This window comes from Ptiloglossa arizonensis, chromosome 5 (genome assembly GCF_051014685.1).
Source record: "Ptiloglossa arizonensis isolate GNS036 chromosome 5, iyPtiAriz1_principal, whole genome shotgun sequence".
NCBI lineage: Eukaryota > Metazoa > Arthropoda > Insecta > Hymenoptera > Colletidae > Ptiloglossa > Ptiloglossa arizonensis.
Window position 1 is genome coordinate 6,252,717 of NC_135052.1, and position 26,617 is coordinate 6,279,333.

The 26,617-nt window shown below is 40.0% G+C and overlaps 2 protein-coding genes across 2 annotated transcripts in view; one reads left to right on the forward strand and one right to left on the reverse strand.

Moving 5' to 3' along the window:
* If (integrin subunit alpha inflated) overlaps positions 1–26,617 on the forward strand; it is a 134,276-nt gene that overhangs the window by 76,717 nt on the left and 30,942 nt on the right. The window contains exon 5 of the mRNA XM_076312916.1: positions 17,734–17,795. Within this exon, the coding sequence (XP_076169031.1) occupies positions 17,734–17,795 (62 nt within the window). The remainder of the gene's footprint in view (positions 1–17,733; positions 17,796–26,617) is intronic.
* LOC143146936 (uncharacterized) lies at positions 13,238–14,613 on the reverse strand. Its single transcript, XM_076311698.1, has 3 exons — positions 14,586–14,613; positions 14,319–14,536; positions 13,238–14,183 (listed from the first exon to the last, which is right to left on the reverse strand). Exons 1-3 carry the CDS (start codon positions 14,611–14,613, stop codon positions 13,965–13,967), a joined length of 465 nt encoding a protein of 154 aa, XP_076167813.1. The 3' UTR covers positions 13,238–13,964.

The following is a 26,617-nucleotide window of genomic DNA, read 5'->3' on the forward strand; positions in this document are numbered from 1 at the left end:
GTATACATATGTATCTTACAAGAAAGGAGTAATCGAATTTTAATTTCAATTCAAATTGTGGTTTCTCGGAGAAAGCACACCGAATTAATTGGCGATCGAGGATCGCCTCTCGAGTGGAAAGGGTCGAACGATGTCTTCGATACTTGTTCGAACCCTAGTGTAAGAAATCGAAACATCCGATAATTTGTCGACGTACTTGTTCTTTTATGGTATTATCGACGAGAGTAGCGTTGTTTAAAAGTTTACAAATAGCAGAGTTCATACTTGGGAGCGTTTTGTAAGCGCTTTAGAGAATCGAACTTGAGGGATCAACGTTAACCGTTTAACGTGTTAACCTGTTCGGTTCTGAATTTCTTTTCTCGAAGTAAAAAAGAGAGAAAAAAAAACGTACTTTCTTTGGACACACGAGTCTGTATTTTACACTATCGTGTCGTGTCGCTTGTTCGATGGAAACTGATATTGGAAGGGGCGAAAGCCATAGCAGTGTAGGTCGAGTTTTTAAAAGTATCGACTTGTGTGCATAGATGCGATCTAAAAGGATCGAAGGATATATAAGTCTTCTTTCGATTCCGGATACTTATAATAAGAGCTCGTCGTCGACAATCGGTACCTTGCGATTTCATTGCGAAAATATGACTGTGGGATTTCTTAGGACGAAACTAATCAAATCTTTTCTTCCTCGAAACGAGAAAAGGACGATCTACGAAAAATACGATCTTTAGAATCCTCGTTTAACGACCCTAGCGTGTAATCAACCGTAATTTTAATTAATTTAAATTCAATTATAATAAAATTATTTAAATTTAAACCGTAAATTCACACGAATCAACCGCACCGTTGTCAAACGACAATTTACCGAACTTTGCACTTTTATCTTCTTTCATCTTGCGTCATACGTTTCCGTGCACTTCACCTTGTAGTTTTTCTCAGTGTGGCGAACAAAGTCGAATAAAACTAACGAAAAGATGAAAGATTGAACGGGACTCTACCTTTGATACCGTAGTTGCGCGTTTACAAGAAGTGTTAAAGTTTAAAAGTCAACACCGATCGATAGACGACTTCTTTGCAGGCGTTTCGTTTAGGTTAGTACCGTTTCACACTCGATAAGAGTCGCGTGATCGACGATCGAGGAAACGTCCTTGAGCGGCCAGATGATTTTGAGCCGACTATAGTCGTAACTTCGCTTCATTGCTCTTTAGTATCGCGTCGCTCATTGTTGCCTTTTATGGAGCGAATTGCCGTGTACGTTTCACAGTCTGCTTATCTGTCTTCGCGTAACTGGCAACCATTTGTCGGCGTTTACGATGTCATAGGTATAATTTCCTACGGAAAGCAGATACATACTCCGTTTCGCAGCTGTGCACTTGCAGACGCTCTCTACTCATTCGTGGCCTTCGATGTCGTGAATTGTACGGTGGGATGCTTGATTTTTAATCGACTCGTTTAATTGATCGATTCCCCGTAGATTTTGAATTATTCACGAGGATTGGGTTTACACGACGGCTCTCCAAGCTGTAAAACCGTGGAAACGATACGTCCTGTAGATTTTAAGGAACGAAACGATCGCTCCGTCTCTCTTATGTGATTTGAACTTGGTCGAGATAAAAATTCCAAATCGGTGAATTTTTAGGAATTTTAGCACGTAGGGTTCGAAGATTGCCGCGATTTATTATATTTTAAAAATTGCATCGTTTGTGCTACAGATGTGTTTCGAGGAATGTTTAAAAATACGTATTTATTTCAACTTTCTTACATTATATTTCTAGTTTTCTTCGATAATTTACACGTGTCTTCGAGAAAATTTAACTTCACCGATAACTATAAGAAAGTATTTGCAATTTAATTGGGAATTTTTCAGCGTGTGAGAAATGCCTTTATTGTTTCATTATTATTATCACTTCGTTGTATTTCTTACTTCGTTACTCATTTACGCTTTTTATCTTTACAAAAGGTATCCAGAAACATCTGCACTTGCGTAACATTTATTTCCGTTACTCGCAAAGAACAGTTGGCAATACCTATTTGAGATCAGCATGTGCGTTAATCGACACTGTAATATATATCGTTATTAAAAAAGTATAATAACGATGCATCGGAGGAAACAGCCTACAGAATATTGAAATAAAACAAATTCTTCTACTCTGCTTAGTGTTCAGATTTTTATTGCAATTGTTGATTCAATATTTGTCTTTGTACAAAATAGACGTAACTTTCGTGTTCTTCCATAATGTTAACGAAATTTGTACAAATTGATCGTATGAATTATCTTCAAAGTAAAATTAATGTGTAAATAAGGCGTATCTATAATTGATACGGTAGTCAAACAGATATCTACCGAAGTCCTCGTAACTGGAAACTTTTTCTTTGTATCTATTTTTATAAATTTACTCAAGTGTACTTGTAGTTGAATTTATGTACCGTTTAACTAATTAAATAAGGTCTATGCTACAAAGCGAGTTCTTTTCTCGTACGCGAGCAAACAGAGACGATCGTTCGGTTTCTCGTTGCTGCACAATGTTAGCGAAAACTCGACCAGTTGACTAATGATCTGGAAAGTGTTAAGTATACTGCAAGGAGAAAGAAAAGGATACGGTGTTAGGCACTACTAAGGAGAGCTTTTAGAACGACGATGGAGGTCTCGAACTGGTATGGACGACATTTATGATTCACACTCTGACCATTACCTCCGGTGTGTCAAGACAGTGATTACATGAACGAAAGCAGAACAAGTCCCATCCAGCTTTCTTGAAACTGCGATTCCGCGGAAATCAGGCTGTTATTGCGGTGTGCGGTTTCCAGTACTTCCTTTTAAACGCTCAACGTATTTGTCTAAATTTGGTATCGAACGTGAAACGCTTCTTCTTATGCCAGTCAGGAAATACAACATTTTCCACGACGGTTCGTGTTAACGAAAATTAATATTGAAACGTTTCAATATGAACTCCTTAATTGGAATTATATCCTTGATAATGTAATAATTTAATATCGTTTTACTGGTACTTTTATTGTCCTACACATATTAATGGTTTCCAATTTTGTTTAATTTACTAAGTGAAAATATATTCGAAATAATGGTAAGTAAGTATTTTGGAAGAATCTTTGCCTATGTATGTACTAAACCCAAATATACTCTTTTGTGTTATTTTTCAAATATATGTTTGAGTAAAACGTAATTTACAGATCACAGAGAATGTTCTTCATAGGAAATGGTGAAAACGAAGGACGTTCATCTGACTGCGGGAGGCCTTCGTGCGTTTTTGCAATGAACTTCGTACACACTTAAAATTGACACGATGAACTCTCGAGACATTGGACAGTTTATAGTATATATAGGGTGTCTCTAGATACGAGACTACTAGTAAAGCAGTACTACCAAAGCAAATGCAATTCTGCGTAAAAATGGTCCACCAAACATACGTTTAGAAATGCTTTTCTTAAAATCTTTTTGTTAAAAATGTGTTATAGTTTTTATTGAGAGTACCAAAAGAATTGTAAGTGAAAATAATGGACATTTTATAACGATGGGTGTTCGAATATCTACATTGAAAATATTAAAAGCAATTTTATAACGTAATAATTCAATTTACTTGGAATTTTATTCGAAAGAAGACTTTTGACACATTTGGAAGAAATAAAAATATTTTACGTTTCATTTTTTTGCATGCAATTAAATTTATGTCCTCAACGGTATTTTAAATTAATGCGTATGTCAACAATCACAAAAATATCTAATCTAAAGCATTAAACAATTGTCAAGACTTAAAGTTTTAAGATTTTCAAATCTTTGAAATCTTTCAAGACATTCAAGACATTCAAGACATTCAAGACATTCAAGACATTCAAGACATTCAAGACATTCAAGACATTCAAGACATTCAAGACATTCAAGACATTCAAGACATTCAAGACATTCAAGACATTCAAGACATTCAAGACATTCAAGACATTCAAGACATTCAAGACATTCAAGACATTCAAGACATTCAAGACATTCAAGACATTCAAGACATTCAAGACATTCAAGACATTCAAGACATTCAAGACATTCAAGACATTCAAGACATTCAAGACATTCAAGACATTCAAGACATTCAAGACATTCAAGACATTCAAGACATTCAAGATATTCAGGCTTTCAAGACATTCAAGACATCCAAGCCTTTCAAGCCTTTCAAGACTTTCAAGACATTCAAGACATTCAAGACATTCAAGACATTCAAGACATTCAAGACATTCAAGACATTCAAGACATTCAAGACATTCAAGACATTCAAGACATTCAAGACATTCAAGACATTCAAGACATTCAAGACATTCAAGACATTCAAGACATTCAAGACATTCAAGACATTCAGGCTTTCAAGACATTCAAGACATTCAAGACATTCAGGCTTTCAAGACATTCAAGACATTCAAGACATTCAGGCTTTCAAGACATTCAAGACATCCAAGCCTTTCAAGCCTTTCAAGACTTTCAAGCATTTCAAGCCTTTCAAGCCTTTCAAAACTTCCAAGATTTTCAAAAATTTAAAAAGTTTCAAGACTTCTAAACTCTTCACCACTTTCAGGATGGTGTTTAAGAATTGTAAGAAATTTGAGAATTTCCCGCCTTTCGAAAACTGTTATTCGAGGCGATTCGACGACCGGTACGACCGTTAATCGTGCCACACGTACGATATCGTCGAATTCGTGCAACGTACGTGGCATCCGAAGAGGAGCGCGAACGACGAGCGTAACAACGACGTCGAGTGAAAGTAGCGATGAATTGCAGTAACTGCATTCCTTGATGAAAGCCGCCCACCCGTCAAAGTGGCCGGTGGGTCTTCGAAATGGAGAAAAAAATCGTAATTAGAAGGCGCCATTGCCTCGTGCCACTAACTCACCACCGTTCTAACGAGGCCAATTAGCACTTGATCCTACTTGAATTACGATCGCGGTACCGATCTGCCGCCTTCGCGCTGCCGTACTATCGCTTCTTGCCGCGGATTCATTAAAATGAATCGCCGTTGCCTCGCCGGGCGACTATTATTCGCGGTCGACCAGTAAAAATCACGAACACTTTGTCCCGAGACGAAGTATTAGGGACAAGAATGCCGGGGACAAGATCTCGAATTCCTCTGTGTAACAAGAACCATCCGTTTTTATTGCGATTTTATTGCGACAAGCGCGTTCAGCGAGTGCTCGGAATTGCTCGAGAAAAATATACTTTGCAGCGTTTAATTTGTCTCGCGCCGATGTCATTCTTACGCGATTCACGTGAATCGGGCTTTAATCGTCTGTTTCTCGTCCAGCATGATTCGTACTCCGTTTCTCACCTTTTCGAATTCGAACGTACATTCCACCGTTGCTCTATTCGAACCGATCTACATAATTTTGCGCGCATTAAAGGTTTGAAAATACATCTTAAATATTTGAAACGGGAAATAATTTAGCACAATGTATATTATTGTACGTTAAACTTACATTTTGTTTAAATGTTTCTAGGAATCTATCATCTAAGTTATAATTTCCTGCATGAAATATTCGCGTACTTTGTGTCAGACGAAATCTATAATTCGTACCGAACAAACTTATTCTTGTTTCGTTCAGGATGATTCGAAATGGTTCGGTTTCGTTTTACAAGGCGGGAAAATACTTTTCAATTCTGTTCAATTCTGATCGAATTAAGCGATCTTCCCACGTAGGTGTAGCTTCAATTTAGAAATGTTGCTTTGGTAAAAATGTTGTTCACTTTTCTGTCGTGTGGAATGTAAAGTTCTGTATAAAATTCCCGAAGCTATTTTCTTTGCGCGACTCCGAATTTTAATTTATCAACTTACTCCAGCTAGGATATTCTCAATGATTCGTTTTAATGTGTAATTTTCAACGCTGAGTCTTGTTGTCGGATTGTTGAAAAACCGAAGCGTTACAACGACCTTCGAAGTTTTCAATGAAAAAAAATAGGTTCGATAGGGGATACCTAATCGCTCATTGACGCACTCACACACTTACGCGGAATCAGAATTACAGTAGCTCCATTCATTCCGCGTAACTCGATTAAGGGTCGCATGTACAACGCAAACGCTTTCACCGTACCGTTCTAATTTCCATCTTAAAAATCGAACCGTTGCTCTTAAACGAAATTATCGATTTTACACAATAACAGTATACTCGGAGAACTGTTCGATTTATCAAATTTACTCCACGATGTAGAAATTTCTTACAGTTCTTCGAACCGAGTGATTTTTAACAAAGAGTAAATTTTTATTTCAAATCATGTTATATTTTTCTCGTTCGAACATCACAGTTCCGATTCTCAATTGGTATATACGGTGTGAATAAAGTCATCACTTTTTGTGATTTGCTAATTGAAAAGTTACGTGTTTTTGAACACTATTAATTTCTGGATAAATTCTCTCCATTTATCTGCATTCTATCTTTTGAAAAATTGTATACACTTGATGTTGGATTATTTTGTGTCACGATGGAAAACGATTCGTTCGTCTGTGTATACAATTTCTAAACTAAACTCGTGTCAGACTCTCGTCAATTTTATTTCCTCTTTTAGTTATTCTTTAAGCGATACCAAAAAGGTAACTAGACATTGTTAGCATGTATTTCGTAAGATATCGTTTCACGAACGTTCGAGTGAACGAACTTTCGAAAAAATCTCGCAACGATACATATTGAAAGGAGGATGCGGTTGCTTTCGAGCCAGTCTGAAAGCACTGTTCGTTTTCTTACGTCGAGCAGCACTTCTTGCATGGAAACATTTCCCTGGCACTTGTCGTTGGTCCAAGTTCGAGTGCAGAGCACTCTCTTACTGACAAGAATAGCACCCTCGCAGAAGCATCGAGACACGAAGGATTATAAATAGATCGACCGGAGACGATATCGCCCAATCGAACCTGTCCTTTGTCGCTTCACACATTAGAGCTCCCTCGCCAGCTTTCTCGCAAACACGACGAAGTCCGTGAACCTTGGTACAGCAACTTAACCCATTCGACCAACAATTTTCCATAGCTGCTGCGAACGGAATACGACATTTAAATTTACACAATATTCCGTGGAAGTGAAAAAATAATTTCTCAAAAAATGCCATAGTTAGAAAACCAATAGACGTGTAATCTCTGGAGCAGAGGTCCTTCGAAACCTACGGGTCGATACGATTTTTTCTGACTCGAAATAAAATTAGAAGAAAATTTCGAAATCGTGATCTGATTTTCTTCAAATTCTTCGATTCGCAATTTCAACCGTACGATAACATTTACAAAAATTCAATCGAAGTTTATTCGTTCTAACCAAAAATATGTACAATCGTTAGCGAAACGAATTAATAAGTATTTATGTATCAAACGTTTCGATCCCTCGTTCGGATTAATCTCGGTAACACCGATTGATCTTCCATACAGTTAATTATATATAAAAACTACTATATCGCACTGTTGGAATGAATGCAACAATAATCTAGGGAGTGCAAGATGTCGATAGCGAAAGGTCAATGTTCACTTTTGAAGAGTGTATTCGTAGTAGAGCAAAAGGGTCATTTACTCGGCGAATTTCGAACAGTTTCATTGTATTTTCCTTTTCGGTTTCTCCGTTGGGTTCCAAGCCGAAAGTCACGAAGAGTACACAACACTGTCGTCGTTCACGCCAAATTATATTACTGTATATTTCTTTATCTCGATTTTATATTCTCGTGTGTACAATCGCTGTACCACTGGATACGCGAGATCCCTGCATATTATAATCTGAACTTTGCAACACGCGCGAAAGAAACTTTTTTTCAAACTATTCTCTTATACTTTTTTTTTAAATATTAACGATACACTCTACACCGCTCATTCTGCATTTCGATAAATTAGCCGAAGAACCGAAAACAGAGACCGGAGCTTGATAACGTGAGATAATAACGAACCGTGCAGCTAAATAAGATGAAAAATATAATTCGTGAACAGAAAAATTAAGTTGTACGATAACACTCTCTTCTCGCTCAATAATACATATACGTTCTCTTTCTTAACGCTATATGGCAAGCGATGCCATATAAATTTTTTTCACTCTGACACCTAGACCACACCACATAACACTTATTATCATAACATAAACTTAAAACTAAAATCGCTCGCATAATTCCATACATACTCCGTACAAAACACCTAGACCACACCACGCAACACTCATTATCATAACATAAACTTAAAACTAAAATCGCTCGCATAATTCCATACATACTCCGTACAAAACACCTAGACCACACCACGCAACACTTATTATCATAACAGAAACTTAAAACTAAAATCGCTCGCATAATTCCATACATACTCCGTACAAAACACCTAGACCACACCACGCAACACTTACTATCGTAACACAACCTTAAAACTAAAATCACTCGCACAATAATACCATACATACTCGACACACTCACCCTTCGTACAAACATTATTCACCTTTACATCCGAAGATATCTGCCCTGACCAGTATCGCGGATAAACAGTGTTCTATTCATCGCGGAAAATGACCGTTTACGATAGAAACCGTTGCTCTTGATTCTCGTCCAGCCTGCAAGCTACTTATTGTTTTTAAACGCTGGATTCTTCCACGAATTGGTTCCCGCGTGTAGCGGAACACCTTGTATATGGTTCAAAGCGATGCTCGTTCTCCATGTTTCTCCGTAGCTGAAAGCTCGAGGTTTCGATCGAAGTCCCGTCGCGTCGCGAAATTAAAGGGCACCTTTAGCGATCGTAGATCGTATTCGCATGCACGGGAAGAAACGGCGGCGCCGATCGATGGTGCGCTTTACTGCCTCCTTTTTTCCTTGCTCGACACGGCTGGATCGTCGTCGACGACCGATTGATGTAATTGCGTGACTGGCAGCTCGTCTAAAGTGACCGATCGGCCGTCAGGGCCCCTTCGTCGGCGCTCATAACGTATGTACGTACGTGGCCATGTAGGAGAAGGCATGGCCACGGTCCTGGTACGGGATCCCACCGGATATTCTCCCATACACGCAACGTTTTCTTACTGGCGTGTACGCAGTTACGCGTCGCGTCGCGTCGCCTCGCGTCTACGAGCTCCCCGGTTGAAACGACGGTGACCTTATCCATCGAACTTCACGTCAGTACCGGCCGTTTAATGCGAAATGGTATTGCTTTGTTTCGCACGCTACGGTCCGGATTTTATCGGATCGCAATCGAAAGAACGAAAGAACGACTCGACCACCTTCGATAACCAAAAATATAGTTTTGGTTTTTTTCTTTACTCCGTTCGAATATCGATACGTCGACCAGGTAAAGATTCGTTCACGAATATTTACTGGATTGTTCCATAAGTTTTGTCGTTCGATGAAATAAGGAATAAAGATAACGAATAAAGTTTAGAAAATTGTAGTTTGTATTTATTCTTTGCTCAGTTGTATCCACTGGAACAAGTGCCAGTCGCTTAATGCGAAATGGTATTGGTTTGTTTGGCACAGTATGGTCGGGATTTTATCGGATCGGAATCGAAAGAACGACTCGACCACCTTCGATTACCAAAAATATAGTTTCGTTTTTTTCTTTACTCCGTTCGAATATCGATACGTCGACCAGGTAAAGATTCGTTCACGGATATTTACTGGATTGTTCCATAAGTTTTGTCGTTCGATAAAATAAAGAATAAAGATAACGAATAAAGTTTAGAAAATTGTAGTTTGTATTTATTTTCTGCTCAGTTGTATCCACTGGAACAAGTGCCAGTTGCTTAATGCGAAATGGTATCGGTTTGTTTCGCACGGTTTGTTTCGTTGAGATTTTATTGGATCAGAATCGAAAGAACGAATCACCCGACTCGACCACCTTCGATAACCAAAAATATAGTTTCTGTTTTTTCTTTACTTCATTCGAATATCAGATAACGATACATCGACCAGGTAAAGATTCGTTCACAGACACTTACTATTGGGTTGTTCGGAAAGTCATTTCGTTTTCCAAAATGGAGGATAAATGTTTATACGTGTTATGTTAAAATGTTTATAAATGTTAATCGTGTTTCATTTTCACCAAAAAAGAAACAAAACGACTTTCCGAACAACCCGACAGATTGTTTAATAAGTTTTGTCGTTGGATAAAACTTATCGAGTAATCTATTAATTACGTATCGTTACTCCGAGTTATTTTACTCGAGATAACGAATAAAATTTCGAAAATTGTCGTTTGTATTTACTTTTTGCTCAGTTGTATCCACTGGAACAAATGCCAGTCGCTTAATGGGAAATGGTGTTGGTTTGTTTGACACAGTATGGTCGGGATTTTATTGGATCAGAATCGAAAGAACGAATCACCCAATTCGATAACCAAAAATATAGTTTCTGTTTTTTCTTTACTCCATTGAAATATCAGATAACGATACATCGACCAGGTAAAGATTCGTTCACAGTTATCGTTACACTGTTTTACTCGAGGTAATGAATAAAGTTTAGAAAATTGTAGGTTATTTTTAATCTTTGCTCAGTTGTGCTATCATTGGACTAGACAAGTCATCGAACACGAGAGCAACTTTACGGAGAACATGACTCGTTGGGCTGTTAACGTTTGGACCATTTGGAGCGTGGTCCTTTGTAAAAGAAAAGTACGAAACGTATAGGAAAAATACATAAGCGTACCAAATGCTAGAACGTTAATCGATGTATATAAAATACGAAAATTAATCTACTTTCGAACGAAAGTTACATAGTATTAAGGATACGAACAGTACAGTAATTAGTGTTTTACTCTTTTGTTTCTTCATCGAGACAGGAAGATTACTTCGAGAGAAACCTGTTAGAATTTACGAGGCCAAAGACAATAATTACCGAGACATTCTTAAAATAATTTCTTATGTACATGGCGCTTGAAATGTTGTCCATTATGCTCGACGCGATTGCGCGAATGAGAGTGATGAACGTTACATTGTTTTGAATTATACGCTGTAACGACGAATGTCGCAATGCATGTAATTTCACAATTGTAGAGGCAGTTCAACCCGTACCTCGTTCATTAATCAATTTACATTTCCTCGAATAGAATAGACATTTCAAACATCGTTTGCGTTAGAAATTGTTTCGAGTACATTTTGGTAATTATTGACTCTGAGTTTCGTATAGCCTAAGATTCTTTTCTCAGCACGCGACATTGTTTATTTTACCACACGACTGTCGAGAATTTCCGTTCAGTTTGTCGACGATCCGATAAAATGGCTGCGTTGTAACTATTCCTTTAACAGACCACCGCGCAGCCATCAGGTTTTGTTCTTTTTTTGCAACTGCAGCAATGGTTTTGGCACATGTCTTGAAACATCATCGGCATTCATCCATTCCCTGGATCGTTTTGTATCGTTATACAAAAGCCATTCCTAGTCATAGGTAATAATTCGCTTCAGAAATTGCTCTTTGTTGTCTCTGACTGTCAACGATGAACACACCCTCCGGGTATTACAGTTTCTGGGCACTTGTCCAATGTTGCTCACCTATTCCATTGCAGCCAGGTATCGAGAAACAGTTAAAGTAGAAATTCTTTGCGAATTAGCTACCATTTAAATATCATTTTCGAACGAGTTTCTACAAAGCTTCTCAATCAATCTCACGAAAATGAATTCGGGTTCTTCCTACTGTCTCGGTTTCGAGATTCGTATTTCTCGATTGAAATTCACGCAAACCAACGACAGATCAAAGACAGTTCATCCGTTAGCAATTGCTTTCTCGAATACCGACACGATGTTTCTATTATGAGATTCACAAAGGTCAGAGCTCTCGAAACAACTATAGCAATGTTCGGCGAAAGCTGTGGGCGTGAAGTCCAAGACCGTTGATTTCGTTCATCTTCGATATAAAACAATCTTCGAGTGTGCGCAAAGAAACAATTGGATTCGTGTCGCGTGTTTGCGACAGTTTCGAGTGTTACTTAAATACAAAACGAAACAGGTGTATCGAATTTATAAAATTTTAAATCCCGTTGAACGTAGCTAAGATTTATTCGTTTGTATCGAATCGATTCGTTATACGTTGATTTATTGTAGGAAAAGTAGAATCGATAGATCCAGCCTACGAGTGGTTCGAGTTCACTCGTATGAAAACGGTTTCGGCTAGATACGTGCGCGAAGACGTTGCAAAACTATTCTCGAGCGAGTGTTGTTCGCGTTGTAGCCTAATAATAGATCCCTGCTATGAAAATCGATGACGCGGTGCTGTTACGAAATGGAAAAATCGATGGTTGCGATACGTGGCTACGAAGAAAACACGGTAGCACTGACCCGGCGTGTCGTTGCTTCTCCATGGTGATAATTCGTAATTTATAGTTAAAGACGGCCGGTAATTATATCGGCGCGTACGTAACCTTGGAGAGTTAAATGGAGAATCCAACATCGAACAGCGAGAAGGGTTTTGTTGCTTCTGGGGATTGATAATGGCCGATTGTCGGGTTAATGGCAGCAACTCGTCGCGATTACGTTGGCGCAATTTCGACGAGTGTGCACAGCTTATTGACGCTAACGCCAAGTGTCAGACCGAGATTAATCTTTCCGGCGGCGGTCACATTCGCGCGATCAATCTTACGCGCGCGGGTCTACGGGAACGTGTGAGTACGATTCGTTTCCTCTTCGAGGATTTCTTCCGCTGCGACGTCGTAAATCGAGAAATTCGTGTTGCACGCATCACTGCTCGCAAGTGTTCGATCGTTGATCCGCTCCGACGAAAACTTGCTTCGCCAAAAGTACGCGATTTTTGACACTTTTGATTACGACTATCGTACACTTTCGTGTCAAATTGCGCGCGCTGTCTTTTTAAAAATTGTAATCTTTCATCGCGAGTACGTACGTACGAGTGATCTTTCGACTCGAGATAGATGAGAGAATGGACAATTGTATACACGGTTCTACTGTTTATTACGATTATTTACTTTCGTGTAAAATTGCACATGCTGTTTTTTTAAAAATTAATCTTTTATCGTGAGTACGTACGAGTGATCTTTCGAGTCGAAATAGATGAGAGAATGGACAATTAGATGTAATTAGAATTCACTGTTTATTACGATTATTTACTTTTGTATAAGATGGCACGTACTGTCTTTTGAAAAATTGATCTTTTATCGTGAGTACATACAATGAGTGATCTTTCGAGTCGAAATAGATGAGAGAATGGACAATTAGATGTAATTAGAATTCACTGTTTATTACGATTATTTACTTTTGTATAAGATGGCGCATACTGTCTTTTCAAAAATAATAATCTTTTATCGTGAGTACGTACGAGTGATCTTTCGAGTCGAAATAGATGAGAGAATGGACAATTAGATATAATTAGAATTCACTGTTTATTACGATTATTTACTTTCCTGTAAAATTGCACATACTGTCTTTTTAAAAATAACAATCTTTTATCACGAGTACGTACGAGTAATATCTCGAGTCGAGGTAGATGGGGAAAATAGACAATTATACACCCGGTTCCACTGTTTTGGTCTGTTTTGGTATATCTACTTTAAAAAACATTCCACTGAAGATTAAATTTCTTTTCCGCTAATCGTGTAAAATTAAATAAACATGGAGTTCGTGCGTGAACAAACAGGAGCGACTGCCACGCCCTAACAATCTGTCGGTTGTACAGGATGGTTCTATGGAAACATGCCTCCTATTTTCTAGCTCCGATCTAACGGAAGATATTAACTACTTATCGTCGGAGTACTCGTAATATAGTATTTCACCGGTATAAAAATTGATATCGTCGATTACAAGTATGAACAAACGTAATTCGGTACCTAACGATGATTAAGTTTTTACCGCCAGATGTAAATATAGTGTATCGCAAGTTTTCTCGTACGTACGTGAAATCGTTTAATTCTACGATGGTGCTCGGCGAATATTCGCCAAAGATTTTACGAGAGACGTATGAAAAAAGAAAAACGAAAAAGAAAAAGACACACAGAAAATGGTACCGTGCGCGTGTATCCCGTAGCTGCATTTCTGCATTCTCATCGTGCGCGTCGATGTACAGCGATGGGCGTAAAAGAACTTCCGTACGGTTCGAGACTACACGATAAAGTGGCTGGCACGTGAAACGAAACTAAAACCTCTTTCTCTCGTTGACGTCTTTTACTTCCTGCGTCGTCGTGTCGCGTCTCGTCGCGTTGCGCGTTACTCGGTTTGGAACCCTCTTTGGACATTTCCCGCGATAATTGTATTTGACATTTCTGGAAATAGACCATCCGATGTAATTGGACTGTAGTTTCTTCTCCTAATTGGCTAATAAATTTTAGACGCCTTCGATCGTGATCTTGTATGGTATAAACGGGAACGAGCGTCGGTTGTTCGTTCGAAATACGTACATAATTATGCACGACATTTCCGAGGGCTCGAGAAGCGCGAGAAGATCGGTCGTTGGTTCCTGGTACGAGGGTAAATCGTTTTAAACAGCTACACTGTTCCGTGAACGGGGTAATAAAATCGATCACATTTTTCCGGTAATCGATTCCAGAGTAGAGTAACTTCGCGAAAACCGTTGACTTCGCGTTGACTTTCCGTTTCAACGGTGCGACTAACTTGACTGTACGCGTTTATCGAGTGTACGCGTGTAGATAAAAGTGATCGTGTACTCGATCGTGCGCTAACAGAAAGTTGCATCACAGCGAAATACGTATCGCGAACCGCGTGATAAACCCAATCCTAACACTCGTCGTCGGTAGTGACTCGTTTCAGTATGCAGATTCAGTTAACGCGTAAGAATAATTCTCACACAGGATTCGAAACGAAGAAAGAGACCAGATCGAATATCCTGTTTAAAAATTTCACCATTTCGACGATTCTCGCGTACCGAGTGTCCAAGTTTTCTTCGAGTTATGGTACCATTAAAATTCTACCATCAGAATCAGATTTTCCAATAGAAAATAATACCGAATAGTCTGTTCGTAATCTACGATAAAATCGATGTAATTATTCAGGAAAAATTGTACAATTGGCCATGTATCGTCAAATAATCACTTACGTATCATTAAATAATAGTATTATCGATTTTATTATACAACGTGAATCGACAAAGTTTGGTACTTGTCCTGGTTAAAAGATTCAATTCCGATAGATCATCGGATCGTTCTATGGTTAGTTGTACAATTTTGTTTCGCAGATGAGAGTGAAATATAAACTTGTTTATCGTGTCGTTGTTATTATTCGATGTTTGTCGGTCGTTCCGAGACGATGTATTATTATCGTTCGATTACATAAACTTATCGACCGATGGAATAGAATTTCCTTGTTCGTTGGTCAGCCAGTCGCCAGAAGCGGAGAAACAAAGTAGTTGTTGATCGGCGGATAACGCGTTAAATTGCTCGTAGAAGATGGAGGCGATTCCTCGATATGAAAACGGAGGAATCGAACAGTTACGAGTTAGAGGTTCCGCGGCGCAAACACGATCGAAGCGGAAAAATGAATTTCCTGCCCCGCGTGTCAGACGCATCTTCTCTATCGTTTTCTCTTTTTACGCGTCAGAGGCAGCTGCTATTCGTCCGTTGAAATAATCATTCCGTGCCCCGAGGCGGCGAAGAAACGCGGATATTTCTACGATTGCAAAAGGGCATTCTTGCAGGCGGAGTCGGAGGGACGGAAAGAGCGAATTACCAGAAGAACGGCTATAATAACCCCCGCCTTTTTCTCGATGACACGTAATTGCCACCGCAGCACGTGAAATAGGATCAGTCGCGGATAAAACGGTCTGTCAAACTCGTACACGCGCGCGCGCCACGGACGCGCCGTTTAAACTGGTTTAACGAGTGGAAAAAGTGAAAATTATAGGAAATCGCGAGCCACGGAGGGAAGCGATAAAAATCGTAATCGTGGCAAGACAGACCGGGCTGCGAGAAGTGGAAACGATAACCGTGGAAAAGTCGTACGGGGACGGGCGAATTATTTATCGATTACTGTTAACCGATTTACGAACCGATCGATCGCCAGTTTCTACGGAACGCGATCGATCCAAATCCGTCGATTCGCGTCACGTGTGAACGAATTTCCGATACGATTCGAATGGAACGATTCCTTTTGCAAAAATACTCGGTACAGTGTTTCAGAATAACACACACACGAGGAGAAACGTTTCTTTTTTTTCGCGATGTATCTATCGGGTTTTTTTCTTGGTGAAATTATGAAACACGATTTTTTTAGAATGTATTGTATAAACAGTTTACTAAATTGTATATTCTCCATTTTGGAGAACGAAAGATAGAACGTAAATTGAACCGTGTGTCGATAATACTCTACGCTCGAGAATTTTCCACACTCCTGTTCAAGAACGTTAACATTCGTTGCGTAACGAACCGTTCGATATTTGTTCATTTTTCGTTAGCTTTCAGCGTCGAACGACCCGCGTTTACGATCGTTTACGTGTGATAAATAAATCGAATAAATTACTCCCCCATCGAGCCCGATACACGTCGATGGTACTCGAATGGTAATTGCGTTCTAATCGAATTGAATTTCATTCGAGTTGCAAACCTCGAGATAAAATTTCCTGGAAGCGACACGAGAGGCTCGGACGAGAAACTGATGGATCGATCCTTGGATCCCGTGAGTCGAGCGAGGAAAACGAATCGCGAAGGCGTCACGGCGGAAGATCGATCTGGGATTAACGATGCGTGCGCGTATTCCTTGTACGAGAGTGCGTGGCAATGAGCCTTTGAAGCGATGCCTACTCGACTTCCTAGTCGATAGCTCGACGCACGAATCTCGATGTCACGTTGCAAAACGGTAGGCGAATATCTACGCGCGAAACGTTTCAGCTTTTCTCGTTAAAACGCGCGTTACTCGATGGAAAGTTCGTTCATCCTCGAAACGACGAAACCGTGGATGTTCGATCTCGATCGAAAGGTGTTTTGTATCTAGTTATTCGGAAAGTGATTTCGTTTTCCAAAAACGGAGAATATACAATTTGATAAAATTGATAAATTATACACTCTGAAAAAATCGTGTTTCATTCTCACCAAAAAAAAAAACAAACTAAATGACTTTCCGAACGACCTGGTGCATCTGTTGCTCGAATCTTTCGACTCGACAGAATTAAACGTTGCCCGATCGTGGTAATCTTAACTGGATGTATCATAATTCGTGTACCATTCGATGTATCCTATCTGAGATTTTTATAATTTTCATAATTTTCAGATTCGTGGAAAATTATCTAGTAATGTTATACGATCGTTGTAAATTCTTGGAAAAGAATCGGGTTCTTGAAATCTTTCAATTAATCGTATCATCGGCTCGGTCCACGAGTAACGAAGACTTTTTCTATTTCCGGAGATCGATCATTTATCGTCCATCGACACGTATCATTTCCCCAAGTTTCTACAGTACGGCGTACGCACGCGTGTTGTGTAATTTGTATCCGAAAAAGAAGACACAGTAGCTCGTTTATAAAGTGCGTACGGAAAGAAACCGTTTGAACCGTGCTGCACCGTGTTATTTCATAATTTGTAAATGGGATGAACGTTCGTTAACGTTTCTACGTAGCATTCGCCGAGATTTAGATATCCCGATTAAGAAAGGTCAAAGCCATGTTGCGGCAATCAGTTTTTATTCGCACAATGAGGTTACTCGTCGAAATATTACGAAGATTAGGGACCGTTCGTTGAACGTTCTCAATTATCGGGGGTACCCGGTACATGGGCAAGGGTCCGTTGAAACGAAACGACCGAGATATGACGTCTCTGTTTGGAATAGCGAAGGACAACACGGTATAATTGCGTGTTTCCGTTTCAGGGTACTGGGGATACCACAGGCAGGGTTCGTGTCAAGCTGGATTGGGCGCAGCCATGTCCAAGGTAAGTCCACGGAAAAAGTAGAACGGGAGACCCGAATACTCGGCTCGCGATAAATGCCAAATACGGGGACGATCCAAGTACGGGGAAAATTATATTACAATGGGACGCGCGAAATGTGTATTCCACTTTGGAACACACTTGCGTTCGTATAAATATCTCAACGTCGAATCGTCTTCTTTCGAAAAAGAAACCGTTACGAAAAGAAGCACAATCTGTACCACCCATCCGGTGAATCGTAGTTTCAATTATAGAATCGTAGTTTCAGTTCATCGAATTGGAAAAATCGCTATTAGGAATCTATTCGACCCACGTTGGTCGACGAATCATTTTTATTCAATTTACGGAGTAAACGGCCTTTGAAAATAGAAAAATAGATGTATACCTCTACGAATTCCTCTAGCCCGAAGCGATTATTAGAACGAGCCTACGAAAGAAAAATTATTCGCGAGAAAGCAAACCGATCAACGTTGAAACTACCAAAGGGGTCATTTTCGACCCGTTTTGAATCTCTTTTCAAATTAATTCAATTATTAACGGCTCGATACGCCTTCCCCCGCAATATTCGGTGGAAATGATCGAAATGGGTAACTAATTATATTCGTGAATTCGTCTTTTCCCCTTCTATTTTCGAAGATACGTTCCAAGTCGGATATAAACGAGTGTAGGTTAACCGTTGGTCGTTCTCGTGTCGAAATACGTGTTGTACGTCCCGTGATATTTCGACAGTTGGAGATGCACCGAAGTAGTTCACGGAGCAAACGTCGACGACCGCGTATTAGAAGGCTGGGGTTCGGAAACGGCACACGCCGACTACACAGATCACCGCGCAACAAAGAGTACCATACACGTCGGTTGGCAAGAAGGGGCACGATTAAAATTCAGACTCGAAACTATTGAAGTCAACGAGAGAAGCCAAATACGAGCTTTCGTTTGCAGAGTCTAACTGTGTTTATGTACGGTGGGATATAAATACGGTAACCCCACGTGTCCCGGCGGTTGCCGCGTTCTGAAAGAGTTAAGAGGCGACACGAGGGGTCGGCGAGAGCCGAATATGGCCAGGAATGTGAATTCCTACCTTACGCACCTCCGACCGGGCATTCGTATTCGTGGTGCATGCGAGGTATAGAGGCAATCGGCGGCCTCTCGTATACGATTGTCTTGTCGAAAGCTCGATTTTCTGGCCGTCGGCAGATCCTGAGGGCCGATGGTCCCAGGGACCGTAGGCGTCGGCCACACTTTTTACTCGGGTTCCTTCGAGATGCATCTCGACCCGCGCGCACCCGAAGCCCGTACGACGTTTGTTGCACCTGCACGATCCAACGTGATACCTTCTTCGCCGGCTACCCTCGGCGTCGCGATAAGTATCACGGGCAATAGGTACAAATTCGAAATTGGTATGTTAGTGTTTTATTTCCAACGGTGCTACGGAGAAGGGACACGGTCTACGTGAAACTTATGAAGAATACTTTCGGTGGACCTGAACCTTGGCGACGCGATTACGGTTTCGTCGGGGACGAGTTAATTTCCTTTAGACTCGACCGAATCGCGAATAGGAAAGCTTTTGTTTTCTTACGAAAATTCGAGAGAATCGAACTCGCCAAGTATTTTCAACGATTTTGGCACGTTGGTGTTTTATTTCCATCGATGCTCGGGAGAAGGGACACGGTCTACGTGAAACGTATGAATGCATTAGGTGGACCTGGATTCCGGTTTCGTCGAGGAAGAGTTCATTTCCTTTAGTCGAGAAAATTACCATTCGTAAGATTCTTTTTTTCCCTTCAGGGGAAACGTACACAGACTCGACCGAATCGCGAATAGGGAAACACGCGTTTTCTTACGGGAATTCGAGAGAATCGAACTCGCCAAGTATTTTCAACGATTTTGGCACGTTGGTGTTTTATTTCCATTGATGCTCGGGAGAAGGGACACGGTCTACGTGAAACGTATGAAGAATGCATTAGGTGGACCTGGATTCCGGTTTCGTCGAGGAAGAGTTCATTTCCTTTGGTCGAGAAAATTACCATTCGTAAGATTCTTTTTCCCCTTCACGGGAAACGTACACAGACTCAAATGATTCGGGAATAGGAAAGCTTTTGTTTTCTTACGGGAATTCGAGAGAATTAAACTCGCGAAATACTAGGTTGTTCCATAAGTTTTGTCGTTTTTTCCATTGTAAAAAAATACTACGACACTTCGACTTTGAACAAATGTAAATATACGAACGAGTCGACGGATCTACACGAAACTTCACGAGTGTTCATCAAACGGTAGTACCATCTTTAGAAAAATAAAACGACGATCCTAATAACTCCATTTCTTATCGAACGACAAAACTTACCGAGCAACTTATTATTTTGAACGAATTTGGTATTCGAACTGTAGATACTTCTATAATAAAGTTTCTGCCATTTACGATAGCAAAAGTTAACACGACCTTTGACAAATCGGTAGTTCTGCCTGGTGTCGCGATATTGTTAGTTTTACTTTTTATAATGTTCTCTCGACCCTCTACATTCGCGTTATAGTATCTCAAGATTAATAGAAACTAAATCAAGCTTCTCTTCACTTACCGTGAAAGGAAACTATCAAATACGATTTTTGGTAATGAAAATTCCAATTTGTATATTTCCCGTTACGTCTTCGTTACGGTACAGAAAATACCATAGAGAATCATTTAGCCGTTCAAACAAAGCAACACGTAGTTACTTTAAATAACGCAACGAGTGAGACGATGTACCCCATCTGAACGATTACTTTTCGCGTAATTCATTCGAATAACGCTCAGGCTCGATTTGGACATATCGTCGACGAGAAAACCGTAATCATCCATGGGTAACGTTCTCGCGTAGATGTAACGATAAATGTAAAAATATTTTTTTTATCGATATCGCACCAGATATCGATCTCGGGTTTCTGTCCGATTGTTCCCGCCCGTGACCACGCAAGATCGACCACGTTCCAATTATCTGGATCGAATTAGTTTCGGTTAGTCAATCAAAGTTAGTCAACCGATGATAGTTACTGTATCTCCTTGTCACGACTCGCGAACAGTACCGTGACGTGGTAATTGCACGTTATCGAAAGACAAATTTTCAAGCGACCGCCTTTCAGTTATCCGGGTCGAAAATGTTTCAATTAGTCAAGAATCGCTTCATATTTATACATTCCTTCGTCGCGATAATTGCACGTTTTCGACATCGAACAAACGAATTTTCACGTTACCCGCGAGATCACTCTTTCGGTTATCCGGTTCGAAATAATCTCACTTAACCGAGAGTTGCTTCCTATTTATAAATTTCTTTCGTTACGATTCACAAATAATATCGCGACGTGGTAATTGCACGTTTTCGAAAGACGAATTTTCAAGCTCGAGTTCGACCATCGAAGTCGATTCGGTTATTTATAATGAATTCAGGTTAATCGTTGCGGTGATTCAATTATCCGGGTTACAATAGTTTCGGGTGAGCCACGTGGTACTGTTTCCTTGTCACGATATGTAGAGAATATTACGACGCGATAATTGCGCGTTTTTGAAAGACGAATTTTCAAGCGCGAGATCGACCATCGAAGTCGATTCGGTTATTTGTATTGAATTCAGGTTAATCGTTCAATTATCCGGGTTAAAATAGTTTCGGTGAGCCACATGGTACTGTTTCCTTGTCACGATATGTAGAGAATATTACGACGCGATAATTGCACCTTTTCGAAAGACGAATTTTCAAGCGCGAGATCGACCATCGAAGTCGATTCGGTTATTTGTATTGAATTCAGGTTAATCGTTCAATTATCCGGGTTAAAATAGTTTCGGTGAGCCACGCGGTACTGTTTCCTTGTCACGATATGTAGAGAATATTACGTCGCGATAATTGCACGTTTTCGAAAGACGAATTTTCAAGCGCGAGATCGACCATCGAAGTCGATTCGGTTATTTATAATGAATTCAGGTTAATCGTTGCGATGATTCAATTATCCGGGTTAGAATAGTTTCGGTGAGCCACGCGGTACTGTTTCCTTGTCACGATATGTAGAGAATATTACGTCGCGATAATTGCACGTTTTCGACATCCGAAAGACGAATTTTCGCGCGAGGCGCGCGTTACTACTCTTCCGCTTCTTCCCCGAACCGCGTGACCTACAAGCTCCGATTTGATCTCTGATCGCGAGCAAGAAAGGTAGAACGCCTGCACACGAAGTTCAATCCGCGCGGGGAGTAGCGTTATCGCGCAGCGGGACAGCTTCGATTGCCGGCAAAGAAATAGTGGGACAATTCCGCGGCCACTCAGCCGGCTATCTTGCCACGGATGTATAATTCAGAATTGTCCGGCTATATGGCAGATGTTTAATGCATGCTGCGGTCCGTGGCCGGTTCTAACTTCGCCGGGCATTCAATGTTAATACCCCACCCCCGCAGCCGAAACGCTCAATCGTGGCTTTTACCCACGGTCAGCGAGTCCGTGGAACCGACCACGCTGCCGCGATGATTTTAGGCAAATTCGATTCTTGCTCGCGCCGCCCCGTTTCTTCCTCGCTCTCTTCTCCACCTCTCCCTTGTCTTTATCCACCGTTTTCGGAGTCGGCTGTTGTCGCGTCCGACACAGCTGGGGATCGCTGGCGAATTTTAATGGAGTGTTTAACTCCGGATGAAGATGTGCCTCCTTTCCGCCAGGATTCGCAAAAGTTCGAGGTCGCGCGAAACTTCGCTGGTCTACGGTTCTTTTTCGAAGAGAAAAAGAGTTCGTGTTTCGATGCTCCTCGGTTAGCTTTTACCAACGATCGTTGAACTTGAGATCGATAGTAGGAGAAACAGAGGCTAATTTTTATAAACGAACCGATAGTATTTCGTTGACTCGTTTTATACCTAAAGTTTATGCATTCCTTTGAGGCATAATTTTAAAAAATTGTTGCAGTCGAGTTGTAATTTTTACCGTGCTTGTTTCAGTCTAGCCACGTTAGTGGGGTCAGTTGATAAGCATAATGGAGTTGGTTGACAAAAGAAAAACGATATTGATAAATTATTTTATCCGTTTGCTAATATTACACAAAATAAGATCGTATTAGACTTATAAATCATCGTTCGAGTCACGGTCAATGCACACATTATATATTTTATTAGAAGTGATACAGGTTTCGTGAGCTCATCGACTACACCGTGTGCACTGCACCCAGTTATCATCACGAACGTTTTCACTGTTCGTTACATATTATTGTTTGCATCGAAGAGAAATTTTCGAATATTTTCAACTTTGATGTTCTTTTCTATTTATTTTCCCAACCCCTTTTTTCTTGCCTGAATATTTATTTTTCTTCGCGCAAAGCTATCTTCACGGGCGTGTATTAACGCTTTTGCTTTCATTTATAACTATATTCACAGAGCGTGAAAGAATATCAGGTTTTATCGCACCTCTGTTGGTTTTTCGGTGATAGGTTCTCGTGTTTTCTGCAAAAAATCTAGGCAACGAACAATTTTATTAACAGTAAGGAACAAAATAGAGAAAAATTAAAAATAATAATATAAGACGGGATTACTGGACCAAATCAAATAACCCCGTTCGTACTTAGTTAACTAGCCCCTCGAGACTAAGAAAGTAACTTAACGAACTCACGGTTGTATGCGTATAACTAAAATACCATAAACTACTGTCAATGTTTCATATTTTCATAAAGTATTTATAAAAAAGATATGAAACAGTATATAAGAGGACGAAAACTCATAGATACTGGAAACAAGAATATTTATTTACCGTTCATGTTTTCAGATTATTGATTCTTAATGACACGATATGTCGGTTCTCGGTGTGGCAATGCATGACACGACGAGCTGTACATTTTTTTGTGTCAATACGATGATTAAGAACACCATATTGTAACATGTAGTATTTAAATATTTTCATACTTTCATACAATATTTATAAGAAAATATGAAACAGTATATAAGAGGACGAAAACACATAGATACTGGAAACAAGCATATTTATTTCATGTTTTCAGATTATTGATTCTTAATGACACGATACGTCGGTTCTCGGTGTAGCAACGCATGAAATGACGAGCTATACATTCTTTTGTTTCAATACGATGATTGAGAACACCATATTGTGAAATGTAGTATTTAAATACAGTTAGTTTACTTACTCCATTAGTCAACAAGCCTCGGTTTCCCCTACTCAATTCGAATATCGGTTTCATCGTTACGCGTATCTCGTTGGTACATTTTAACGCATTTCGATTGACGAGAAAAATTGCATAAACCATTTACATTTTTCTTGTACCACTTGTACCGAGTTCTATCCATTTAACGAGATAAATACAATATCGACGTTCATTTTCTTTCAAAGCTTTCTAATTTTATAATTCTCTATGCGCTGTGCCTATCTGTTCCCGATATTCGACGCAAAAACTATCTGTAAACCTAATGTTAACACGTCGACTGTTGATCACTGATGATCGATGTATCGAGCTTACGATACTTCTTCGAATGCTCGCAACGAATAAATCTTAATTACGAACTCGCGAATAACGTTACACTGTTATCGGGAACTCGATAAAGTAACAAGTACACCATTATTCAATATATCCATTCATCGTGGTACAATTTGGAAAAATGTCGAGAACGTACCTAAACACGAAAAACCAAACAACGAACGCGTTTCCGTAAACAAAAATTCTCGAAAGAGGTTAAACAACGACGAATAATATTTAAGAGTTTATTATCTCAATTGTGCGTTTCGCTATTTTTTTGCAAGGTTAATCGTTCAAAACGCGATTCAAATCCCATAGAAAGTTTAGAATCTCGTCGACATTTAGGCAAATCTTGTTTCCACTTAGCTGAAAACGTAGTCCGTTTTCAATGTTTTTTCCCCCGAGCCGATCGATTGTCTCTTCACCGATTGAATTACTAGAGGAATCCCCGCGTGCACTAAATCTCGAGGTCAGTGATTTAGGGGCCTCCCCGACGCCATTGAGTATGCAATCGACCATCGATCTTCGCGTTAAACCGGCGCTCACGGTATCTACCTCTGTTGTACCTGGTTCCGCGCGTTATCCTTCGATCTACAGAGGATCTAGTCAAGATCGATTGATATCCGGCCGATATCGATCTATACGACTCGGCCGCGCATCGATCCTCGTTCGCTGAACGCGCATCCCGCATTTATCGGGCCGAAAATAACTCTGGGGAGGTCCTCACGTGAAATCTTAATGTTCCAACGGAATTCCCGATACGCGACATCGTTTCGGATCGAGTTCGATAGAGATTTATCTGTCAGCGATAGATCGTACCCGATCGGTTCAGCGCGTGGAGAGTAGTGCTCGAGTATCGTCGATAATCCCCCGTTCCAGGAGTTGCAAAATTATTGGCGGCGTGGTCGAGAAATATTTGATCGAAAACGATTCTCGTGTTCGAGATCGGAGGCAAGTGGAGAAACGTGTTATTTCTCGCAAATATGTTCATTCTACGTTAGGGCCAAGACCACGTTAAACTCCTCGATGGCTGATATTTATAAATTCACGTTTTTAACGGACTTGGAGAAAAGATTTGGAATGTTTTTTTCTTTTCTTCTTTTTTTTCAAATTATACGTTGCATCTTAGAAAAATATTAATCCCCCATTCGGAGCGATACTACGTCGAACCATTCGAAGGCTTGCGAATTTATTATTGGCTATTCTGTTGAATTTTAAGATATTGGAATTTCTTAGTATTCATATGTAGTATTCTTAGTATTAATCAAGCAGTATTAGTATTAAGTTCGTTAAGTTACTTTCTTAGTCTCGAGGGGCTAGTTAACTAAGTACGAGTTAACAATTATTAATTCTCAGTATATCTAGTATTTCTTAGTATTCTATTCATTGCGTACAATTTCCTTGTTTCTATAATTTCCTCCCTATCTGTATTTCGTTGAAGGGACTCTCTCAGTTGGAAGAAGAACGAAATTTATCCGAGGACAATCTCCCTGAGAAGAGATTCCGAAAGAAATGGACTCGTCGCGACTCGTAAAGTTTTCAACTTGTTTCCCCGGTATGTTATCTAAAACAGAGCAACAATCACCCTCTGACTTGCGTATCTCTAACCGCACCCGGGGCACTTGTCTAACAATACAAGCTAAAACACGTCCACTCCACTTTTACGTTATCGTGCTTGAAAGGGACTCTCACTTTCGCGATTCAGAAAAACTACTTCCGCCCGAACGGCGCTTTCATTTTCCTCTTACGAGTGCAACAGCTGGTCGCTTTGTCTGTCATCGGGGCCCGTTTCTTGTCGAGAGTTCGCGCAATCTCTTTCTACGGTGCATTCGCCATACACTTCATCCACGAGAGCTCTCACTCGCACGATATGGACATGGACGCCTTTCAGCGTGCAAGGTGGTCGAGAAATTCATGAATAAATTCGAGCTCCGATCACGTTCGAACGGTCGGACGCGATTTCGTTCGAATCGTTTAAGGAAATTAGAAACAAGATGCCACTAACCGCTGTTGACAATCGGATAAACGGTCTATAGAAGTTTATCGAAAATTCGTTCGTTGAAATTGTCACGAAATTGTCCTCGAGCGCGAAGACTCGACTCTTATCGTTTGTATCGTTTATCGTTAAGTCGAAGTATCGTTTATCCCGCGAATGTTTCTGTTGTAAAGTTCAGATTATAATATCTAGTTTATTATAATATACAGGGATCTAGTTATTATAATAATAATAATAGTTTATTATAATATCCAGTAGTATAGTTTTTCTACATATGACGATACAAAGTCCGAAGAAACAAGTATACAGTAATATGCCTTGACGTGAACGACGACAGTGTGGTGTGGTCTTGGTGACTTTCGACTTG

Coding starts and splice junctions, on each gene's coding strand:
- LOC143146936 (XM_076311698.1), bottom strand. CDS start 14,613: ATGCAACTTTCTGTTAGCGCACGATCGA. Junction 14,537..14,585: donor TTCTGTTAGCGCACGATCGA/GTACACGATCAC, acceptor AAACGCGTACAG/TCAAGTTAGTCGCACCGTTG. Junction 14,184..14,318: donor GAAATGTCGTGCATAATTAT/GTACGTATTTCG, acceptor GTCTATTTCCAG/AAATGTCAAATACAATTATC.